Genomic DNA, 20,481 nt, shown 5'->3' on the forward strand with positions numbered 1-20,481 from the left:
TCGTTGACCAGGTTAGGGGATTATGACCAGGCAAGGAGATCAAACCACGCACAAGAACAGCAACCCTCTGCAATGTGAACCGCACGTGTCGTGTCGAGAATCGAAGTTTCTGTCGAGGGGATTTCGCCGAACGAGGCATGCTCTTAAGAGTTTCATGTCCTTCACATGCGGGGAGGCCACGAAGTCCCCGTTAGAAAGAAGGATCACAAGTTCTCAACCCCATAAACCGAGAGAAACCAGAGGTCATACGAGGACATTGCAGAGCGTTGGCATGGTTCGAAGGGTGTGACTCGAGGACTAAGATTGGTACCGTATATGACCTGGTATCACCGATTGCATTTAAGTCTAGAAGGGGAAGTCTTAAATCGAGGACGAATTCGGTGCTAAACAACATCGGGGTAACGACGTTCGGAAACGAGAAGAGCGCTCATAGAAGTTTTCCAGATCTTAATTTGGCATTTTTTTATTTCAAACGTAAAGAAAAGGAAATCCCATCATCACATTTAGACCTCCGCAATTTCTCTGAGACGGCGGATGGTGGAGCGGGTGGCAGCGGCGGCGGGGGTACTGTGTGACGAAAAGTCCAGCGATCAGCAATCGTGTCACTTCTTAGAGCCTGCGAGGGGCCCAGTCTGGCTGGTTCGGAGGCAGGTCGACAGGTCGACAGATAGAGATGGCGAGACTTACGAGACGGTGTAGGCACCACCGGCAACGGTCTTCTTGCAGCCCTTGCACTCCCAGATACCAACAGCCTGGCGCTTGACGGTGTTCTTTCCGCAGAAGGTGCAGATGTAACGGGCGTGCTGGGACACTTCCATCTTCTTCACCTGCTTACGCAGGGAGGCACCGTATCTATTATCATGCCATCGTCAATATTCTGTGATGTCACGGGGTGAAGGATTTCGATGTGTCGGTCGCTCGATAATTATCGTTCGTGTTGTTGTTGCGATCGAGGCTTTTCGAATTTTTTTTTCTGAGGGGTTCGGAGTGGGAGGGCGCGAATGCCTACCTGGTACCATATTTACCGGTGATGCCGACCTCTGCAATATTTAGTCAGTAATTAATTCAGAAGGCCAGTTTCGCAGTCGTCTCGCGCAGAGATTCGAGGGTATACACATACTCTTAGTGCGCTTCGTCATCTTGGCTGGATCCGGCTGTTGAGGTCGAAGATGGATACAGTGCGGTAAGTCGAAATCGAGACGTGAGTCTTTCTAGTCGGGAGTGGTTGTGGGCGGGCTCGCTTAGGGCTGCACCTAGAGTCACGTGAGCCGCATCATACTTGGACTGCCTCTGGGATGGCATAGATCCGAGTAGTCAAGTTATGAGACAGTGAGGGTCATGGAGCTCTACTTTTACTACATCTTTAAGTCTTTCTCTTTTTTTTATTTGACCTTTCTTTCTCTTCCTCTTGATGATTCTCCTGGCCGCGTTACTGTGCGCGCATATTCTGAGGAGTCGTGATGACATAAGAAATCCACGGTTCGAGCTTATGTAATTCGCCCTGCATAACTCGCCATCAAGGTGATCAAGGTGCTGACACTTCGCTTACTTCGCTTACGAGTATTGTGCACCCATGCCATTGCGTCAGGAAAGTGAAAGCTACTATGCAGTACTTATAAACTACTGTAATACACCCTACCGGCTTGTGTAGATCAGTGTCCCAAAATTGAGGGGCATATAAGTATCTGATCACATGCATGGGGCAGACGGATCTATGGTATGTCTGGATCCGGTTAGTGCAGTCTAGTACTCGTGCTACCACCGATCTGGCCGGAACCGAACAACCTCAGGCCAGCCATCCCTAGTTGTATAAAACTCCGCTCCATGCGCGCATCGGGGTGCAGCAATTCCTCTGAACAACTAAATCACTGCCTTCAGCTGCGTACTCCGGTCTGCGAACCGTCACTCCAAAACCTAAGTATCTTCAAAAGTAGCAACCCACCCCGCCGAGATGGAATCTCAGAGAGAGTACGACATCATTCTCCTCGGCCCCACTGGTTACACAGGACGCTTCTGTGCCCAGCATATCGTCAAGCATTTGCCGACCAACCTGAAATGGGCAGTGGGAGGACGCTCTCAGTCCAAGCTTGAGCAGGCCGTCAAGGAATTGACGGCTCTGAATCCTGATCGCAAAGATCCTGGTACTGTACCGCGGCTATACGCGTTCTCTCCACATATTAATGGATAGTAGATACCATTACTGTGCAGCTCAATAAAGAAGAACTCGACCCGCTGGTACGCAGGACGAAGGTCATCATCTACTGCGTGGGTCCATACTGTTTGTACTCGACGCCGGTGGTCGAAGCCTGCGCCAGCAATGGAACACACTATGTCGATGCGTCGGTTACTCTTTGTCCACCGTTTGGCTTTCCTCTACTGATTGCGCACCACGTAGAACCGGAGAAACCCCCTGGGTGAAGACGATTGTCGAGAAATACCATGAAACAGCCAAGTCGAACGGCGCCGTTGTACGTCCTGCCCGCGTCTGGTTTTCATAACACCACTCTAACCACCTTTCAACCACTACAGATCATCCCCTCCGTCGGAATCGAAAGCGCCCCAGCAGACATGTTGGCCTGGGCTCTCGTCAAACGCATCCGCGAGGACCTCGCCTGCGACACCAAGGAAGTCGTCTCCGCCATCCACGAGATGAAGTACGTGGCAACGCAGCCCTCAAGGCACCACACGACTTCACTAACTTACTAACCTGACCACCAGATCCTCCGGCGCAAGCGGCGGCACCCTCAGCACGATCCTCACCGTCTTCGACACCCTCTCCTTCTCCGACATCGCCAAATCCACCGACCCCTTCGCGCTGGCCGCCTCGCCACCCCCGGCCAACGTCCCCCGCGAGCCCCTCCTCGCCCAGCTCTCCGGCGTCCGGTACGTGCGCGACCTGGGGGCGCTGACGACCTCGCCGTCCGGCCTCGCGGACGTCAACATCGTCCACCGCAGCAGCTCGCTGATGCCGGAGTTCTACGGGCCGCGCTTCCACTTCCGCCAGTTCCTGCGCGTGCGGAACGCGCTCGTCGGGGTGTTCGTCCACTATGCGTTTCTGGCCGTGATCTCGCTGCTGATCTTCGCGCCGGTCCGCGCCCTGGTCCGGAGGTACGTCTACCAGCCCGGCGCGGGCCCCACGGCCGAGGCGTCGGCGAACGACCAGCTCGAGTATCGAGCGGTTGCGACGGCGGATCAACCGGTGGCGCCGAAGCGTGCGTTCGGCAAGTTGCGGTACCAGGGGGGTTGTTATGAGTTCACGGGGTTGAGTATGGCGGAGGCGGCGATGGTGATTCTGGAGAATGAGGAGAAGGTCAAGCGGGTCTCGCGGGGTGGGATTGTGACAACGGCGGTGCTGGGACAGGAGTTGCTGGATCGGTGGGAGAAGGTCGGGTGTCGGGTTGAGACGCAGGTGTTTGAGCATTAACTTCGTTTCGTTACGAATTTTCTCCTCTTATTGTATGATCATAGTTGTTATATCTGTATGTTTTGGTATTCTTTGTGAATTGTATGACGCAGTCACTTGGAACACAATCCAACCCAACCAGTAAGTATGAAGCAACCCAGGGAATCAATCCAGCAATTCCCACCCACAAAGCCCACAAATAAAGCAATACAAAAGCCCCCTCCCCCCCCTTCAGGTAGAAAAAAAGGCAAACTCTCACAATCTCGACAACCCCGCTCTCCCAAAGACAACCTCCTCCAACCACCACGCGATAATCTCATTGACCTCCTCGGGCTTCTGCCACAGCGCCCAATGGCCCGTGCTCACCTGCTTGTAGGTCAAATGCGGGATCGTCCTGGTCATGCCGCCGCCGAGATTAGGCGGCAGGGCAGGGTCCTTGAGGGCCTGGATGAAGAGCAACGGGGCGGTGATGCGGCGGTTGAGGATGGCCAGTTCATCCTCGTAGTTGATCTTGCGGGTGCGATACCAGTTTACTGTTTCGCCCCGAATTAGCATAGACCTTCCACGGCCACCTACTCATAACCAGAAACAGGAGGGTAAACAAAGGGGAAAGCATACAAGGTCCTCGCAGCCCATTCCTCGCAAACTCGGTGGCGTAGTAGTCCAATTCCTGTACAGCAACACCAACAAGCGTTAGCACCACCACCACTGACCTATTCCTTGACCCCCCCCCCCCCAAAAACGAAAGATAAAGAAAGGGCAAAACATACAACCTCACTCAACAACCCCGACCCAGCCACCTTCTCCAACCGATCCCACAGCACCCCGACCTCGGCGTCGAACGCGACGCTCTTCTCCTCGTCTGCCGTGCGCCCGCCGTACAGCGCCGAGAGGAACCGCGCGAGTTCCGCCTTCCCCTGCACGTTCCGCTCAAGCGCCCGGCCCCGGAACTGCAGCTGGTAGCCGAAGTGCGGCGCGATGCGGCGCTCCGTCAGCGCCTCCAGCGATAGGTACTTGCGCGTGGGCGGGGCGTAGGGCACGCAGACGGTGAAGACGTGCGAGACGAGCGTCGGGTGCCACAGGGCGACGCGGTAGGCGAGGGCGGCGCCCCTTTGCTCCGTCACTCGCGGTTAGCTAATTGAGGGTGTTGAAAGAGGAGGGGGGGAATGGGTATGGTTGGGGGATGGGATAGGGGCGGTAACGGTACCAGTCATGTCCGCCGAGGATGATCTGGTCGGCGTCGAGGTGGGAGGCGAGTTCTTTGATGTCGTTGGCGCAGTTGCGGTGCGAGTAGAGGTGGAAGTTTTCGGGGGCGTCCTGGTTTGTTTGTTTAGTGATTGGGGTGCTTGATTGTGTTTTTGTTGTGGTGAGTTCATACGGTTTGTCCGTAGCCCAGACAATCTGGGGCTACTACTCTGAGCCCCATGTTGATGAGCATGGGAATCTGGTAGCGCCATCCCATGGAGAGGTCGGGGAAGCCATGGAGCTGTTTTTGCAGGTTGTTATACTTTCGATTCAAAGCTTTGTTTACACGGCGCAGGTGATACTCACCAGGAAAATGGTGGCGCGGTATACCCCCGACTCCGGCTCGCTATACAAGTAGCCTGGCAATATATGTATGGATCAGCCTCGGTTGCGTCTGTCGCTCAACAACTTGATAAGTGCAGTGCAGTGCAGTGCAGTACACAGACGTTATATGTTGCAGATCGAAAGCAATTGACCACCAAGCATAAAAATATGCATGATCTTCCACATACTGTATGTGTTGCCATTGAGGTTGGCGGAGCGGCGCTCGACTCGCGGGTCGCCGGTGACGTCGATCTTGTCTACCGCCATTTCTGGATACCACAAAACGAAAGGATGGTTTTATGCTGCGAGTATAACTACTTCTGAAAGGACAGTCAACTGAAAGGACAGTCAAAGACAGTTGAATTAGCAAGACAAATTGCTGCATAGTCAAGAGGGGGGGATGTGCTATACCGACTTTCTCTCTAATCTAATGAATGGTACCTGATGGAGTCTCCCCGCCAGCTGTTCATCACGTGAAACTGAAGCTATATTTATTCGACGAAAGCACCACGAGGCTGGGCCAGTGGAGTTGGGCATGCGACGTGACGCTTCGCTCAGTCTGTTTGTCTTCCGAGTAAGCCGATGGAATTAACGCAGCTATGAGAAAGAACGACCCATGGAGACACAAGAGAAGGAGGAGGGGTACATTCCCCAGTCCCCCATTGTTTGATCGTTCTGCCGAAAATGCCTCGGCTAATTATCAGATGCAAGAGACAGCAGAATGCAGCTACAGTTACTCCATACATGCTCAGACGTACATCGTGCCTGCGTTCCAACTCCGCGCTTTGGCTTTGCGTAGTGTACAGAACGCTGCGGGATACTCAGAATATAACCATTATAGAGTACAGTTAGATAGGATCGAATCGCCCATAGCTTCAGTTGGTTCTTCAGTAGATTACAGTGTCCTCCTGGTCCTCGACCACCTCTCCGCCGTCATCGTCGTGTGCGCGATGCAGATCATCGTGGCCGTCAGCCACAGACACGACGCTATCATTTGCGGGTGTGGTGTCTTGTGGGGCCTGTTCTGCCTCCCCTTCGGATTTCGAGCCTGAGTTTTCTGCGCGTACAGCATTCTCCTCAGGTGCGATCTTGGACTCGTGGGCTTCTGGTTCTGGCACCGACGCCGGCCCATGAGCATCATCGTGTGTGGTTTCCGGCTTCTGCTCGTCCTCTGCGTTGGTGTCCTGGTTCTGAGCTGCATAGCGTGCCTCAAACTCAGCCCTTTCTCGGGCGACAGTTGCTTCCGCCTCTTGAATCTGTTCATCTATAGCATCTTCATCATCGGACCGCAACTGCCATGGTTTGTAGTACTTTTCAGCACCAACAGTTAGCGTTACTTCTCATACAAGCCAACCCCCCCATCACCCCTAGAAAACGCAAGAGAAAAGTGAAAGACATACCAAAACAGGCTCCGCCTTCGTCTTAAGATACCTCGCCGTAGCCAAAATATTCTCATGCCGAGTCCGCATCTGCACATGGTAACAAATTAGCACTTTGCGCCGGAAACCACCCCGTAATCCCCAACACTGCGAAGCGATCCAGAATGACAAAAGAAAAGGGGGGGGGGGGGGATCTCACCGCTTCCTCCTCATAAGCCCTCTGATACTTCTTCCGTCTCTCCATCCTCTCCTCGCGCCGCTTCTTCTTCAACTCCCCATATTCCTCATCCTGTAACTTGAGCTTATCCTGCTGCCGCTTCTCGATATCCGCCCGCCGTCTCTGAGCCGCCGTGTTCGAGGAGCTCTGGGAGAGCGTGCCCAGCAGCGCGCCGAACAGCCGCTGGCCGCGTTTGCGCTCCTCGTCCTTGCGTCCGGCGGCCGGTCGGCGCGGTGGTGGTGCGCGTGTCGATTCCTCCGGGGAGGCTGGGGGTCTCTGGTCTTGGTCTGCTGTGGGTTCCGATGAGACGACAGGCGGATGGTCGTTGTTGTTTGTTTCTGCGGCCTGTTCTTGTTGTTGTTCTCGGTCTTGGTCTTGGTCTTGTGGCTGGGTGACGGAGGCGGAGGCGGAGGCGGAGGTACTCAATCGGCGGCGTTTGCTGTCTGTTTCTGTGCCTGTGGCTGTTACATCGTCGCCCGCCTCTGTAGCGGAGGAGGACTGTCGCCGTTTGAGGCCCGCATTTGTCGTTGTGTGATCTGGGGAAGGGAGTCTGGGCTGGTGGTCTTCTGGATCGGGCAGAGCTACTGCCGATGCGAGAGTTCTATGTATTGATCATAGCATCAGTAAACCATGTCTCATCCCTGAGAGCATGTGGCGAATGCGTTATTGGAGAGGACTAGAACTGAGACATACCCTTCAGCCATATCCGCACTCAGAGACCGAACTGACCGGGGGAGGTTGTACGAAAGGGTTTCCAAGAAAATTGATGACACCAGAGATTAAGGTACATACACCTTGTGATCAGGGGAACAAGCAACGACAATGAGTGAAGAAGGAATAGAGATCGGACGGACAAAATCACTCACGACCGAGAGAGAGAAAAGCAAGAATGTTCAATTCTCGAAGCAACACCCAGACTGATAACTTTAGTTAGCGATGCGATCGATAACTTCTGGCCAGCTGCTTCGGCGGCGGCGCGGGACTGCTCCGTGCACAGACCACGCCTTACCCAATCGGGGTCTGCCGTTGGAGTTCCAACCCAGTTGCAGTGTCAGTGCTAGAGGAAGCGCGGCGATTCTTCTTCTTCCTTCTTCACTTCCTTTCTCACCTGGACACACACATTTCCGTCAGCTATTCACCCTTGCTTTGAAATCCTCTCCATTCATCCACGCCACCTACAGCGTACAACACCTACTAAGTCTCCTGAACCTCCTACCATCACACCCTCACCCTCCCCCTTACCCTCAACCACAGCAATCACCACAACCCCTCTTACATCCTCAAAATGTCCCGCCACCACCCCGATCTCGTCATGTGCCGCAAGCAGCCCGGCATCTCCATCGGCCGCCTCTGCGACAAGTGCGACGGCAAGTGCCCCGTCTGCGACTCCTACGTGCGGCCCACTACCCTGGTCCGCATCTGCGACGAGTGCTCCTTCGGCAACTACCAGAACAAGTGCATCGTCTGCGGCGGCGAGGGGATCAGCGACGCCTTCTACTGCTTTGAGTGTACCCGCCTGGAGAAGGACCGCGACGGGTGCCCCAAGATCATCAACCTGGGCAGTTCGCGGACGGACCTGTTCTACCAGAAGAAAAGTTTTCGAAATCATTGACCTCCGTGTGCCCAATCCCCGCCGCTTGTTTCGCCGCTGGTCTACCGTGGAAAAAGTGTGGGTTTATGGTCGGGTACTTTTTCTCGTGAGGTGATGCTCGATTTTGCCTGCTCCGGAAGAAGCGCCTCGTCTTGGCTGTTACGAATGATTTGATAAGAAAAGACACACAGCTGGTGGAAGAACGCTCAGCTCTCTAAGTGCCGGGGTGAGGGGCTATATACTGTATCGATCTTATAGAGCAAAAAAGCAAGATGTACAAGAAGTCAGGGGGAAACGTTGGGTCCACCTGGGAACTAATCATATTTACCGTCCGGGACGTCTCGGTCTCGCGAACCCGCGACTGGGTCCGGTGCTTTGTTGCGGGTGGACCTCTTCCTGCAGCCTCTCGCCGGAGATCTCGTCGGGAGAGGATGCCTCGATCTGCAAGTGCTAAATGTTAGCGGAAGCCCTTTCTTTTTTTTTTTTTTTTTTTTTGTAAGGCCGTTGACTGACCTTCTTCGAGACCTTCAGTCCCTGCTCTTCAGCCAGCGCGAGCGCGTGCATGCGGGAACTAGCGTACAGCATGCGCTCTCGGATCGACGAACCCGACGGGCAGGTGTAAATGAAGACCACGGTCTCGGAGTCAGGGTAGTGATAGAAAGTGTACCGCGGCGAGGATTCCGGGATGTGCGACTGGACGGCGTTGGCCTCGACGCCCGACTCAGCGACAGCCACCTTGAAAGCCTCCGACTTGACCTCGATGGCCTGTATTTAGTTTGTGAAGCAGATTCGTTAGCGAGACCTCCAATCCAGATGCAAGCAAGCATATCAAAAACCAGATCCTATCCTCTTTTTTTCGCTGCCAGTGGCAACTCCAAGAACCAGATAATCACCCCGCATCAAACCTATAAGATATAGGGGTAAACACATACCAACTGCACCAACCCACCAGCCCGCAACCCCGCAAGAGCCGCCTTAACCTCATCGTCCACATGCATCTGGATGCGCATCCCCGACGCGCCCCCGCCCGTGCCCCCCGCGGCGAACAAACTGCCCCGCTGGAAGGTCCCCCCGATGCCAATATCCCGGGCGGGGGTGCCGGACCGCGCCTCGTCCTCCGCGCGCCTCACGGCCTCCAACTCCCGCTCCTTCTCGCCCATCAGATCCTCCCTCCTCCACCCCAGTCCTTCATCAGCGGTGCCACCAGCATCCTTCCGGGCTTTCTCCGCCTCCCGCTCCCGCCACGCCGCCTCCCCGATCACCTCCTCCTCGTCCGTGGCGAAGATGGTCGCCGCGAACTTCTCCGTGCCCAGTTCGCGGGCGAGCGTGGCGCGCGTCGCCGCGAAGAGGGTCTTGTTGCGCACTCCCGCGTTGGAGGGGATGTAGGTCAGGGCGAGGAGTTCATTTTGCGAGTTGGTAGTGGGCCGGCGGAGGAGCAGGTAGATCGGGGTCTTGGGTTCCAGGACGGTGGTGAGTTGCGGGAGGGAGGCGTAGAAGCTGGAGGGATTTTGGGTCGTCGAGGCCGAGGCCGAGGCGAAGGGGAGCGCGGGTAGCGGGGTCAGGCGCTCGGATTGGATGGTCACCGGGAGGCAGAATTGGGTGGCATCGGTGGTGAAGCTTGTGAAGGCGGTTTGGAGTTCTTGGGAGACTTTTGGGACGTATCATTAGTTTTGGGGTGGTTCTATTGGGGGACAGGCAGGAGGGGGGTTTCTGATGGAAGGTGGCCGATGTCGTAATGTCAGGGGAAGAGAGGTCGGGAGGAGGAACAGGGAAATGTTGGGGAGCTTGGAGACAGAGAAGAGTGCAGTTGAGATGGGAACGTACCTGAGATTCCGGACTGCATCTTGAAAGAGGAACACCAAGACTGGTGTGGGTGTTCTCTGATGCTGGCGGTGGTGGTGGTGGTGGTGGTGGTGGTTGTTGTTGCTGGCAGTTGATGGGGAAGAGCGACGGATGTTTACTGCGGAGTGGACGGAGGGGGGCGGTGTGTCTGGCGGGGTTCACTTCAGTAAGACGAGCGGAAGAGAAATCAGGGCAGGCGGGTTTCTATTCTTAACTTCTACTTGTCTTGATTTTCGGTCCAATTCTCAAAACATTCTCTATTTCCTTACTTATACTTGATCAACCAGTCATCTCTATTCTGGGTTCATAATAGTCATCATCAGGCACTTACAATGGATATTCACAATTCTAACCAACTTTCCAAAAAAAAAAAGGTATAGATACAAAGGAAACATGCGACCAAAACAACACGACATGATATATACAATTCACCCCGGATGTGAATCTTCCAGAACTGGCTATCCAGGCCTCCAATCAAACATATAAACAGGAATCCCTTATCTCAAAAGCAGTGATCGAAAACGCCACCATGCTCAATGGTATCAAATGCTTTCGAAAACACATGGCGGCTCACTCCTTCCTACCCGCATAACACCTTTTTTTTCCCCACTGTTACTCCTCAAAAGTGCCGCCGACGAAGGGCCACCGCGATGACTCAAGCTTGCCCTTCAGGAACTCATAGACCGTGAACGTGACGGCCTGGCCCGGGGCGACTCTCATTACACGGGGCGTGATACCCTTGTAGAAAGCGGCGGCGCCCTCCTGCTTGAACATGTCCTTGGCGATGACCACGATCCGGGTCACGGCGGACTGGCCGGGCTCGGCGCGGGTCTTCTGCAGTCTCGTCTTGATGGTGTCGATGGGAGCGTTGGAGAAGGGTCCGACGGCACCGGAGATCAAGCCGATGCAGGTCGTCTGGTAGGACGGAAGCTGCGAGTTGGCGTACTCGGGCTGGCTTCTCTGCAGGAAGGCCTTCAGCTCCGTGTATGCGGTGAAGTTGGCGGCCTGGTTCGTTCCCTGGCGGAGGGCCGTCAACGAGACACCGCGGTACAAGGTGCTGAACCCTTCCTCCCGGATGACGGTGAACAGGGCGTGCGGGGCGCTGCGGTACTTGGGGGTGTCCAGAGGGTCCGACAGACTGTGGTGTTGTGCTTGCAGACGGATCTTGATGACTTCCATCGGGTTGACCACCGCCACGGCTTCCGTCACACCAGCGCAGAGACCAGCTATTGGGGGAGAAAAATGTCAGTCAGGAACTCCCTCGGGCCAACCCAATTCAGTGAAGCGCAGGCCTGTCGACATACCGAGGAAAGTGGCCTTGCTGGTCACGGCTCCAGTCTCTTTGTCCGCGAGCCATTGCTTGTACGTTTCGTAGGATGTGAATCGGATGGCCATCTTCGGGATGATACCTCCCAGGACGGCTCCGAGACCCTTGTACAGTCCCAAAGCGGTTTCTCTCTTAACGATGTCGACACCAGTGGCAACGAACCCGCGTGGTTTAACCTGGGTCAGGCGTGTCAGCCGGAGCGCGGATAGTTTGCGCGGGAGCACTACTTACACCAGGGGCTCTGGCCCGACGCGACAACTGCATGCGGACTTTGACAGTATCTGATTGCCTGTCAGTGGACCACTCTGACTGTTCCCGGTAGAGTCGAGTGTCTTACCAAGGGGATGGCACACTAGAGCCTCCATCATACCGGCACCACCACCAGCTGTCGCAGGTCAGTATTGTGCGGCAGCGCGTGCGCCGGGAGGGACCAGAGCTTCATACCGATCAAATTGACAGCCGGGGAAGCCGGCTTCTTGCCATTTCCTCCTTTCGCAGACATGATGAAAGATTGTGTGATTCAAAACGTAAAAACTGACGCTCAGGGCTACGCCAGGTAGAGCGAGAGCAGTTGAAGCGATGCGATTGTATGCGCTTTCGTTGGCAATGGCAAGGACAAGGCGAGGAACCCAGGGCGGATAAAAGAAGGGAAGCAAGGAAAAGGGGAAAAGAAAAGAAAGAAACAGGAGAATGGTAAGCCCTCGTTCTGGAGCGCAGGGGATCTTCTTTTTTTTAATAGGGTGCAGGATTGACGGATCGGTGGTTCACAAGCAGTGCCAAATAATTTGCTGGTACGGGGAGATACGGAAGTATAGCAATTACGTTCCCTCGGCTCGACCAAGTCAAGGTATTTAAAATCGGCGATTGAGAGGAGGTCACTGGATCTGGGGTCTAGCGGGCCAGTCGCGCAGAATGACTGGTCTGTCCCGGATAATAAGAGTCACAATGATAATAATAATAATAATGGGGATTGCAAAGGGGGGAATGGGGACTCGGCAATGAGGATCTCTACTACTTGCTGGGCGGACGGACAGGATGAGTTTAGCCCTGAGAAGCCGGGCGTGGAGAAGCTATGACGGGGAAGCGGAGGAAGCTTCGCTGGACGAGCGGAACTGCGGATGAGCTGCCGCCGCTGCAACAGCCGAAAATTATTCGCAACGAGGAAGAAGGATGAATATGGTATGAGAGGAAATAGGAATGTCTTTGATCTATACTTCGACAGGGGAGGAGCATACGACCTTCTTATACGCCGGTCCTCCTCATTTTCTACCACGACCATCATATCAACGCATCAGCTACAGTGCACTGGCAGTAAAGTACATCGGTACAATACATCATGCTCATGCTCATGTCGCCTGGGGGGTCTGTCTCCTCCTCCACCTCCCTCCCCACGTTGTCGTCGTCGCTCTTCCGAGGCTTCGGGCCCAAGGACGGACGGTTTGGCCTGTCAGTCTGGCAATCCCAGTGACTGACTGACTGACTGACTTGGTTGTAACCGGCCAATCTTCCTCCGAGCGGTGCCACTGGGCAGGGAGAGCGGAACCACACACACAGTATTTTAGACAGTCAGTGATTCAGCCCAGCAAACTGCATCGGGCAAAGAACCAGAAACCACCTTCACATGCTGGACCCTTCTTGTCGTCATCTGTGAACAACAACATCATCCTCCTCCCGCATTCAGGGTTTAGAAGCTTGTGACAGTGATCCTCCCTCTGGAAAAACTTAGTCAGAGTTTCATGGCGAACTCAACTTCATTGTATGTATGTATGTACTGTAAAACAAGTGTAGCCCACCCTCCCACTCACAGTGAGGAGGGTGTAGGTAGTCACGGGTATTCCCGGGCCAAGAACCTGGAGATCGAAAATGCTGCCGAGGTCGTTTTCCCCCCCTCAGCCCTCAGGCTTCTCCTTCCCCGGAGTTCTCTGGACCGGTCGCAGCGAGAGCTTCGGCTTTGGGGAGATCTCAAAAAAGAAAAAAAAGATCTTGTGACTTTGGTGGACCACCGGAGTTCTACCTTTGCTCCGATTCTCGCAATTGCTGCGCTGCGCGGGTGACCAGAGACTAAACTAAAAAGCGTGGTGGATGTGATTTTTACTGTTGCAGTACAAAAAAGCGCTTAACCCCACGGTTCAGGTTTTATCCATGGTCTGCTGACCGTTTTTCCCCCCGGCGGGCGTGCTTGCATTGCATTGCCTGCATTCCGGCAAATTCTTGTTACATAGAGAGAACTCGCTTTTGATGACAAGTTTATGTACTTTACTGTACGGTAGTAGATGAAATAATGATATCGATCATCGATCAGATCAGGTGACTTTCTCCTGCTTTACGAGTAAAAGCAGCCTGAGGCTTTGATCTAAGTTCTTTCACATGCTGCTGGTCGCATTGCATCGGGGGTCTGTCTCACCTGGTTGTGAGGAGCGTCTCTGGGGAAGAGTTAACCTCCGACGAGGGTCTCAGTTGCCTATCTTATGCCTTGTGGAAGCTCTGCAGTAGCTCTCTCGAGTAACGTTTTGTATGAGCAGGATGATTAAGGGGGTCACGTGCTGCTACATAGGCACGGAGGACGGACGGTAGATTGTTGGCCCGATAAGTTCCAGGTCAGAGTATACTGCTTCGACTTGGCTGATACTGACCTCGGATACTGACTGATACGATGAATTAGGACTGAGGGCTCTAGATAAGATCGTCAATCTATTCTTATCTGGCTTTACATTTATAAGTATACATAATAGAACAGCGCACATGCATGTCCACGCCCAACTTCAGCCAGAATGGAACCGCCTGGAAGATCTTTCAGCCTATCAGTTTATCAGGTCGGCCCTAGATTTGACACCGATCGACCACCGACACACAACTCGTCCATCATGCAGAGCGAAAATGGCACAATCTGAGTTTTTGCTCAGTAGCTATAAGGCGAGGAGAGGGAAACGCTTGGCAAGAACCACTGCACCTCTCTCTGAGAGACTCTTACGGAAAAGCTTAGTTGGAATCCAAAAATCATGAGCGTGGCCTCGCCTGCCCAACCACCACCACCATGGTACCGCCGGGGGCCCGGGGGCATGGGACAAGCCCTGAAAACGACGGCGCTCTTCATCCTGCATCAATGGCTCCTGATCGGGATCGGGGTCGTCTGCGTGCTGGCGTACTACTTCCCGAACGTCGCGAAGAACGGGGGCATCATCCGGTCCGAGTATAGCGTGCTGTACGGGGCGATGGCGCTCATCTTCCTGATCTCGGGGCTCAGCGTGCCGCGCGAGAAGCTGTTTCGGCATCTGCTCAACTGGCGGCTGCACGTGCTGGTGCAGGGGTTCTCGTTCGTGGTCATCCCGGCGCTGATGCTGGCGGTCGTGCACATTATCTTAGTCGGTGATCCGCACCAGCACATCGACCGCGCCGTGCTGGCCGGCTACGTCTTCCTGGCCTGCATCCCCACGACCATCGCCTCGAACGTGGTGATGACGCGCTCCGCCGGCGGCGACGACGCCGCCGCTCTGGTGGAGGTCATCATCGCCAACTTCCTGGGCCCCTTCGTCACTGCCGGCTGGACCATCGCCCTCCTGCCCGCCGACCCGGCCTTCGACCCCTGGCGTGGCGCCGCCGCCGGCACCGGCGACCTCTCCGACATGTACCGTGACGTCTTCAAGCAGCTCGGCCTCGCCGTGCTCCTCCCGCTCGTCGTCGGCCAGCTCGTGCGCTGGACCTGGCCCGACCGCACCGCCTGGGTCCTGCTCACCTTCAAGCTGCCCAAGCTGAGCACCGCCTGTCTGCTGTTGCTGATCTGGTTCGCATCTCCCCTTCCCTTCCCTTTCTCCCTCCCCCATCCCATCCCAAGTCTGACACACCCGAAAAGGTCAACATTCAGCTCCTGCTTCGCAACCGGCGCCCTCCAGACCCTCTCCGTCCAAACCATCATCTTCGTCACCCTGTTCAACATCGCCCTCTACATCTTCATGACAGCGGCCTGTTTCGTCCTCTCCCGGCCTCCCGCGTTTCTGGCGCGTGTGGTGATCCCCATCCCCGTGCCCGGCTTCCTTTCCCGGTTCACGGCAGCGGGGAGGAGGAATCCCGGGGAAGACGACCCAAAACGGAGGAAGGTGGAATTCCGGCCGTTTCGGCCCATGGACCCCAAGGAAGCCATCGCCGTGTGTTTCTGTGCTCCCGCCAAGAGTAATGCGCTGGGCATTCCGTTGCTGTATGCCATGTGGGGGTCGTTGGAGCTGTATCTGAAGGCGAAGACCTCCGTGCCGGTGTTGTTGTTTACCACGGAGCAGATCTGTGTGGCGCATTTCTTTGTGCATTGGTTTAAGAAGTGGAGGGTGCGGGTGGAAGGCATTCAAATGGGGGATGGGGATGCGGAGGTTGCGGGGAGGAGTGGAGGGGACGGTGGTGAGCAGGAGGGAGTTGGTTCTGTTGAGGAGGGAGTAACAGGGAAAGGAGGGACCGCGGACAACGGGGAATGGCGGGAGAAGGACGCTTCGAACCTTGTATAAACCGGCCATATTGTCGTTAATAGATTCATACAATAGAATGAGAATTTACAGGAATAAGGAAACAGAACGTGGTTGGGGGCAAGTCGATCACGACCCTATACATTGAATAATCACAGACCATGGTTTCGTCATCAAATGTAGCTCACTTTCACCCCCATCCCTATCGTCCCCCTGACTTTCTGCCATCCCGCGCCTGTGATCCTCCGAATGCGCTCCCGGATATCCTGTCGGCTCAGCGCGAACAAGATCCCCAGCATGAAGAGCATCGTCCGCGCGAAGGAGAGCGGGTTCCCCGCGATACTCTTCCGGATGAACTGCATCAGATTGCGGACCACATTCGTCAGGGCTTGTGGTCGCTTGGCTCGCGTATCGGGTTTGTCTGTCTTTTTGATGCTTTTCGAGCCGGACGGCGAGAACGCAGTGCGGCCTGTTGCAGAAGCTCCAGTCTTCCCATTGACCTGTTTCTCGGTGCTCTTCCCTCGACCATTGATACTGCCGTTCGGATACGTCTTCTCAATCCCGTAGTCCACCTCGCTGCTGCTCCGGCCATGGCCCTTCTGCTGCGACTGCAAGACAGCAGCAGCAGCGGCGGCGGCGGCGGCGTCCTCTTCCACCTGCCGTCGTTCAGCCTCGCGCGCTTGCCTTTCGAGCTCCGCGTCTTTCTCCCGCTGCAGCGCCGCAGCGCGCAGCTCCCCTTGCTGCTTCTCCTCCTTCAAGCCCTCTAGTGTCTGCAAGAACACGTCTTTCCGTTCCTCATCGAGGATTTCACTCAGGCTGATGAATTCCTGCGCGTAATCCCATTCCTCGTTGCGGGGGAGCACATGCAGCGTGAACAACTCGACGATCCGCACCCGTGCGTTCAAGTCCTTCGGAGTATCCGTCCCGCCATTGGTTCGTTGAAGTGACGTCGTGGACGAGGAGTGGTCGCGCAGATGCTGCTCGGTGATGTCTAGGTTCGGTTGACCGGACGACGAAAGATAGGTTTCAAGTCGCTGTTGGTTGAGTTTCTGCGATGGCATATGGCTGAGAAGTAGGGTGGCGCTGATGGAATCGGGTGTGGTCAGTTGGCAAGATCGAGCTTTGTCGACGCTGAGGAATTCACTCACACATTATATACAACTTCCGCGTCGACGGAACCCTCGAGACCCTGGTAGCCGGTCTGCACGACGGTCTCCCAGATCTGTCCCTCGCGAACTTGGGACGAAATAGCTTTCCATTCCTTTTGTCCGAATACTGCCTTGCCTTCTTCAGGCCCCAGGTCGACAATGGCGCTCAGCAGGGTGATGTAGAGATTCCATACTTTGATCCGCCACGTGGGTTGGGCGGCGGCGATGGGCGGTCCGCCGAGGGCTGAGGAGGAGTCGCCGTTGGTGAATTGCTCGTCATTGCCGCTGGGAGAGGTGATGGCGGGTTCCAACGCGGCGAGCGCTTCTTGAATCCGTCGTGTGAGAAACAGATGAGATGCTTTTTTGTAAGTCTTGGAGCAGAACTTGGAGGGTGAGAGTGGTGATGTTGTTGTTGCGGAGGAGGAGAGGTGTTGCGACTGACTTGCCGATGGGTCGGCCATTGTAGTTACCGCCAGCGGGAATGCGACAGGCGACTTGAAAGTGGTAGAATGGGGTTGGGAATGAGGAAATGAGAGGTACAATGCTTCCACGGAGAAATTCCACAATTGTAAGTGTGGTTGACAGGCAGACTGTACTCGGAGGAGGTTGGGTTTAGGAGAGGAGGACGGAACGCTGAGACACTAAGTAAGGTAGAGTTGGTCGGAGGCCCGGTACTTCTTCTCATACGGACCGATCGCTGTGCTGCTTCCAGCTTCACCTCGGCTTGTTCGACAGTCCGGGGTTGTTGCTCTGTCACGGGATAGCTGCCTCAGGCTACCACCCCGCGTTATCGGTTCTGTCTGGTGACGGCTTCATGCTTCCATGCTTCATGCATTCCTCCGCCTCGAGGCATCGACTGTGGGTCGCTATAATACCCATCAATCATCTTCATGTATAACGGAGCAGACAAATTAGATCAGTGACCTTCGCGTCTAAGACAACAATCACAACGAGATAATATTGTCAAATCATAGGAATCTCTAATGACCATTCCAGACCATCTTCGTTCCTTGAGTTCTTTCTTCCTACCACTGGTTTCGCCTGATAAACAAAACATTGGCCTCAGTTCCTGCCCACACTGAAGTCTGTGGGTGGCATATTTCAGCCTCGCTCAATCTAGACCACACCCAGTCTTATTCTCTGAAGGCAATCTATCATCATCATTATTCTTGATATTATTGTCATCCTTCAACCGTCTACTACGCATAACTAGAAAGCATGGATATCACCGCTCAGAACTTTGGGCTAACTCTCCCTATGCTCCTAGATGAGTTGTCAACCTGCTGTTTTGTAGCCCTGGACTTCGAGTTCTCAGGAATAGCAAAATCTCTCGATGGAGGCACGAGCCGGAGGAGCACGCTTCAGGAGCGGTACGAAGAGGTCAAGACATCTGCCGACCACTTCCAGATCCTGCAGGTCGGCTTGACCATCTGTCATGAAGACCCGAAGGAAGGTTGGGAGTCCTCAATCGATTTGCTTCCCGAACAAAGGCGCTAACTGGAAGGCGAAGGTATCTACACCCTGCGGCCGTATAACCTGTATTTGAGCCCGATCATTGACGACAGACTCGGAATCGAAAGGCACTGGTCCTTTCAAAGCAGCGGTACGCTTGCCGCAAAGTCCGCTGTCTCCGGCTACTAATCTGCTCTTCCATTCTAGCTGTTGCGTTTCTCTTGACCCACAGATTTAGCATGGACTCGCTCTTCAGAAATGGCGTGGGTTATCTATCTCGAGACGAAGAGATCAAGGCCGTTGCCAAGGTCACTGAAAAGTTCAACCGTCCGGAAGCGACGACCACAATAGGCGTTGATGAAACCGAGTTGGAATCAATTGCCTTTCTCCAAGAAGTGCGACGTCTTGTGGATGAGTGGCTTGCGCTTGGTACAGTATGTCCCCTCTTCTCTACTCTGTGAAGCTCGTCTGACTTCCGGCAGGCCCGTGGCAACTACCTCAACATCCCACCAGCCAGTCGTGCCGGTGCAGTCGAAAAGCCTGGTCTCGTGCCGGTGGAGCTTAACAGATTCCAAAAGAGACTCATATATCGACTTATAGAGGTGGAATACCCGTTGCTGAAAGCTTTCGGACGGCCGGCCGGGTTCCTGCAAATCATAGACCGCGACGAGAAGCGGGAACAAGCCGTCCTTGCGCAGAAAATCGAGTCTACGCAGAAGAGAGCTTGGGAACAGACGGGGTTCAGATGGGTCGCCGAGGCTCTGGCTGGTGGTGATCTCGCAAATCTCCCGCAGGACTACTTCAGCAACCGCTGGGCAGGCTTGCAAGGGCCAAGGCCCCAGCTGAATCCAGATCAAATCAAGCAACGCCTGCGAGCCACTCGACCAGTGCTCGTGGGCCACAATCTTTTCACCGACCTGATATACTTCTGCCGATGCTTCTTCGGACCTCTGCCGGATCGTGTCGAGGAGTTTCAATCGATGACTCATGAGATGTTTCCTGTTCTGATGGATACGAAATATATGGCTACCCATGATTGCGGTTCCATCAACCCTACGTCTTCCTTGCAAGATATTCACAACAAGCTGGCTCCCAACCCTTACCCGAAGACCAGTAAGTGGCCTTCACCAAGCCCGCAATCTGGATGAGACTAACATGCCTGATTCTGCTAGAGCTTGCTTCTCAGCATACAAAATACAAAGCTCAAGGCATCAACCATGAGGCGGGCTATGACAGTCTGCTCACCGCCGAAGTCTTCATCAAGCTCTCTGCACAGCTTCGGGACCGGGGCGCAGACGATGAACCTACACCGCCAGCCCACGAGCTTATCTGGCAGGGTCAACCAATTACACAGTTACAGACTCCAGACAGGGGCGCATACAAAACTGAGTTTGGGCAGGGTGAGAGGCTGAGCCTGCCTATCCAACAACAGAATCGTGACAGAGGCAAGAACACAAAGGCGACAGGATCAACCCCAAAGTCTGGTCAGCGTGCGTCGGTCGAGTCGCACGAGCAGCTCGTTGAGCATACGATCAATAATTATATGAATCTCCGCACGGGCGAGGCTGAGGAGGCCAGCAAGGGCGCGGCTCACAGTGTCAGCGCGGGTTCTCCAAGAGCGTCTCAGATGGCGCTGAGACCCAGTAATTCCATAGTAATCCAAGATAGAGCGAACGGTGGACAGCTGATCCCTCGTCTAGACGCCAAATTCTGGAGCACTTACGGAAACAAGTTGCGTGTCTTTGGGACGCAAGAGAGGGTGTGCCAGTTTGGCTGAGGCCGATCGAGACTACCAGGAATAGCAATTGCATAGACTCTGGCATTATGAGTAGTAATGTAGCGATGAGCTTATGATCTACATTTACTACGAGTTACTACTAGCCCCGAGTATCACAATTGCCCAGCGTTAACTAAACTGAGTGATGGTAGGGAATGTATGCAGCGTCTATCTAACAGTACACCTTGGTTCAAGAAGGTACCGCTAGCGAAAAATGGCCGCAAAGTACTCACTCTGAGCACCGGAAAAATGATCGACTGGTCGTGGAAAAACTAGAACAGTGACGATAAGGAAATGGTGCCGTGAGGAGAAAGAAAAGAAAAAGAGA

At 54.6% G+C, this 20,481-nt stretch overlaps 10 protein-coding genes across 10 annotated transcripts; 4 read left to right on the forward strand and 6 right to left on the reverse strand.

The window, feature by feature from the left end:
* Positions 1–94: 94 nt before the first annotated feature.
* On the reverse strand, positions 95–1,175 carry ASPACDRAFT_80699 (60S ribosomal protein eL43). Its single transcript, XM_020205709.1, has 4 exons — positions 1,121–1,175; positions 1,010–1,040; positions 688–852; positions 95–567 (listed from the first exon to the last, which is right to left on the reverse strand). Exons 1-4 carry the CDS (start codon positions 1,137–1,139, stop codon positions 504–506), a joined length of 279 nt encoding a protein of 92 aa, XP_020053551.1. The 5' UTR covers positions 1,140–1,175; the 3' UTR covers positions 95–503.
* Positions 1,176–1,878: 703 nt separating this feature from the next.
* ASPACDRAFT_80700 (uncharacterized protein) lies at positions 1,879–3,510 on the forward strand. Its single transcript, XM_020205710.1, has 5 exons — positions 1,879–2,141; positions 2,192–2,339; positions 2,396–2,468; positions 2,530–2,654; positions 2,719–3,510. The coding sequence occupies exons 1-5, from the start codon at positions 1,952–1,954 to the stop codon at positions 3,422–3,424; spliced, it is 1,242 nt and encodes a 413-aa protein (XP_020053552.1). The 5' UTR covers positions 1,879–1,951; the 3' UTR covers positions 3,425–3,510.
* On the reverse strand, positions 3,499–5,365 carry ASPACDRAFT_1904949 (alpha/beta fold hydrolase). The gene is made up of 7 exons (XM_020198814.1): positions 5,161–5,365; positions 4,955–5,007; positions 4,782–4,889; positions 4,611–4,720; positions 4,174–4,513; positions 4,022–4,073; positions 3,499–3,936 (listed from the first exon to the last, which is right to left on the reverse strand). Exons 1-7 carry the CDS (start codon positions 5,237–5,239, stop codon positions 3,659–3,661), a joined length of 1,020 nt encoding a protein of 339 aa, XP_020053553.1. The 5' UTR covers positions 5,240–5,365; the 3' UTR covers positions 3,499–3,658.
* Positions 5,366–5,689: 324 nt separating this feature from the next.
* On the reverse strand, positions 5,690–7,503 carry ASPACDRAFT_1858673 (pinin family protein). Its single transcript, XM_020197630.1, has 4 exons — positions 7,262–7,503; positions 6,551–7,169; positions 6,373–6,441; positions 5,690–6,282 (listed from the first exon to the last, which is right to left on the reverse strand). The coding sequence occupies exons 1-4, from the start codon at positions 7,270–7,272 to the stop codon at positions 5,860–5,862; spliced, it is 1,122 nt and encodes a 373-aa protein (XP_020053554.1). The 5' UTR covers positions 7,273–7,503; the 3' UTR covers positions 5,690–5,859.
* A 350-nt stretch (positions 7,504–7,853) lies between these two features.
* ASPACDRAFT_33421 (PHF5 family protein) lies at positions 7,854–8,180 on the forward strand (the record flags this gene model as incomplete). Its single annotated transcript, XM_020199957.1, has 1 exon — positions 7,854–8,180. One exon carries the CDS (start codon positions 7,854–7,856, stop codon positions 8,178–8,180), a length of 327 nt encoding a protein of 108 aa, XP_020053555.1.
* Positions 8,181–8,483: 303 nt separating this feature from the next.
* ASPACDRAFT_46069 (twinfilin) lies at positions 8,484–10,002 on the reverse strand (the record flags this gene model as incomplete). The annotated part of the gene is made up of 4 exons (XM_020201730.1): positions 8,484–8,600; positions 8,673–8,924; positions 9,092–9,807; positions 9,984–10,002. The coding sequence occupies 4 exons, from the start codon at positions 10,000–10,002 to the stop codon at positions 8,484–8,486; spliced, it is 1,104 nt and encodes a 367-aa protein (XP_020053556.1).
* Positions 10,003–10,367: 365 nt separating this feature from the next.
* ASPACDRAFT_80703 (putative succinate:fumarate antiporter (Acr1)) lies at positions 10,368–12,019 on the reverse strand. Its single transcript, XM_020205711.1, has 5 exons — positions 11,773–12,019; positions 11,666–11,713; positions 11,560–11,609; positions 11,306–11,504; positions 10,368–11,227 (listed from the first exon to the last, which is right to left on the reverse strand). Exons 1-5 carry the CDS (start codon positions 11,828–11,830, stop codon positions 10,614–10,616), a joined length of 969 nt encoding a protein of 322 aa, XP_020053557.1. The 5' UTR covers positions 11,831–12,019; the 3' UTR covers positions 10,368–10,613.
* A 2,368-nt stretch (positions 12,020–14,387) lies between these two features.
* Positions 14,388–15,859, forward strand: ASPACDRAFT_53988 (uncharacterized protein; the record flags this gene model as incomplete). Its single annotated transcript, XM_020202814.1, has 3 exons — positions 14,388–15,109; positions 15,179–15,689; positions 15,842–15,859. 3 exons carry the CDS (start codon positions 14,388–14,390, stop codon positions 15,857–15,859), a joined length of 1,251 nt encoding a protein of 416 aa, XP_020053558.1.
* Positions 15,860–15,949: 90 nt separating this feature from the next.
* On the reverse strand, positions 15,950–17,385 carry pex26 (the record flags this gene model as incomplete). The annotated part of the gene is made up of 2 exons (XM_020199910.1): positions 15,950–16,859; positions 16,925–17,385. 2 exons carry the CDS (start codon positions 17,383–17,385, stop codon positions 15,950–15,952), a joined length of 1,371 nt encoding a protein of 456 aa, XP_020053559.1.
* A 380-nt stretch (positions 17,386–17,765) lies between these two features.
* On the forward strand, positions 17,766–20,450 carry ASPACDRAFT_1882447 (CAF1 family ribonuclease). The gene is made up of 5 exons (XM_020198287.1): positions 17,766–18,377; positions 18,435–18,527; positions 18,584–18,810; positions 18,859–19,489; positions 19,549–20,450. The coding sequence occupies exons 1-5, from the start codon at positions 18,143–18,145 to the stop codon at positions 20,151–20,153; spliced, it is 1,791 nt and encodes a 596-aa protein (XP_020053560.1). The 5' UTR covers positions 17,766–18,142; the 3' UTR covers positions 20,154–20,450.
* Positions 20,451–20,481: the final 31 nt, after the last annotated feature.

The sequence above is a fragment of the Aspergillus aculeatus genome (genome assembly GCF_001890905.1).
Source record: "Aspergillus aculeatus ATCC 16872 unplaced genomic scaffold ASPACscaffold_14, whole genome shotgun sequence".
In the NCBI taxonomy this organism is placed as follows: Eukaryota; Fungi; Ascomycota; class Eurotiomycetes; order Eurotiales; family Aspergillaceae; genus Aspergillus; species Aspergillus aculeatus.

Coding starts and splice junctions, on each gene's coding strand:
- ASPACDRAFT_80700 (XM_020205710.1), top strand. CDS start 1,952: ATGGAATCTCAGAGAGAGTACGACATCATTCTCCTCGGCCCCACTGGT. Junction 2,142..2,191: donor TCCTGATCGCAAAGATCCTG/GTACTGTACCGC, acceptor AATGGATAGTAG/ATACCATTACTGTGCAGCTC. Junction 2,655..2,718: donor TCCGCCATCCACGAGATGAA/GTACGTGGCAAC, acceptor CCTGACCACCAG/ATCCTCCGGCGCAAGCGGCG.
- ASPACDRAFT_1904949 (XM_020198814.1), bottom strand. CDS start 5,239: ATGGCGGTAGACAAGATCGACGTCACCGGCGACCCGCGAGTCGAGCGC. Junction 4,514..4,610: donor ATCCTCGGCGGACATGACTG/GTACCGTTACCG, acceptor GACGGAGCAAAG/GGGCGCCGCCCTCGCCTACC. Junction 4,074..4,173: donor CGGGGTTGTTGAGTGAGGTT/GTATGTTTTGCC, acceptor GTTGCTGTACAG/GAATTGGACTACTACGCCAC.
- ASPACDRAFT_80699 (XM_020205709.1), bottom strand. Junction 853..1,009: donor ACCGGTAAATATGGTACCAG/GTAGGCATTCGC, acceptor GCATGATAATAG/ATACGGTGCCTCCCTGCGTA. Junction 568..687: donor GGTGGTGCCTACACCGTCTC/GTAAGTCTCGCC, acceptor TTCGTCACACAG/TACCCCCGCCGCCGCTGCCA.
- ASPACDRAFT_1858673 (XM_020197630.1), bottom strand. Junction 6,442..6,550: donor GGGCTTATGAGGAGGAAGCG/GTGAGATCCCCC, acceptor TACCATGTGCAG/ATGCGGACTCGGCATGAGAA. Junction 6,283..6,372: donor CGAAGGCGGAGCCTGTTTTG/GTATGTCTTTCA, acceptor GGTGCTGAAAAG/TACTACAAACCATGGCAGTT.
- ASPACDRAFT_1882447 (XM_020198287.1), top strand. CDS start 18,143: ATGGATATCACCGCTCAGAACTTTGGGCTAACTCTCCCTATGCTCCTA. Junction 18,811..18,858: donor AGTGGCTTGCGCTTGGTACA/GTATGTCCCCTC, acceptor GACTTCCGGCAG/GCCCGTGGCAACTACCTCAA. Junction 19,490..19,548: donor CAACCCTTACCCGAAGACCA/GTAAGTGGCCTT, acceptor TGATTCTGCTAG/AGCTTGCTTCTCAGCATACA.
- ASPACDRAFT_80703 (XM_020205711.1), bottom strand. CDS start 11,830: ATGTCTGCGAAAGGAGGAAATGGCAAGAAGCCGGCTTCCCCGGCTGTC. Junction 11,714..11,772: donor CCCGGCTGTCAATTTGATCG/GTATGAAGCTCT, acceptor GACCTGCGACAG/CTGGTGGTGGTGCCGGTATG. Junction 11,505..11,559: donor GTCGGGCCAGAGCCCCTGGT/GTAAGTAGTGCT, acceptor CGCCTGACCCAG/GTTAAACCACGCGGGTTCGT.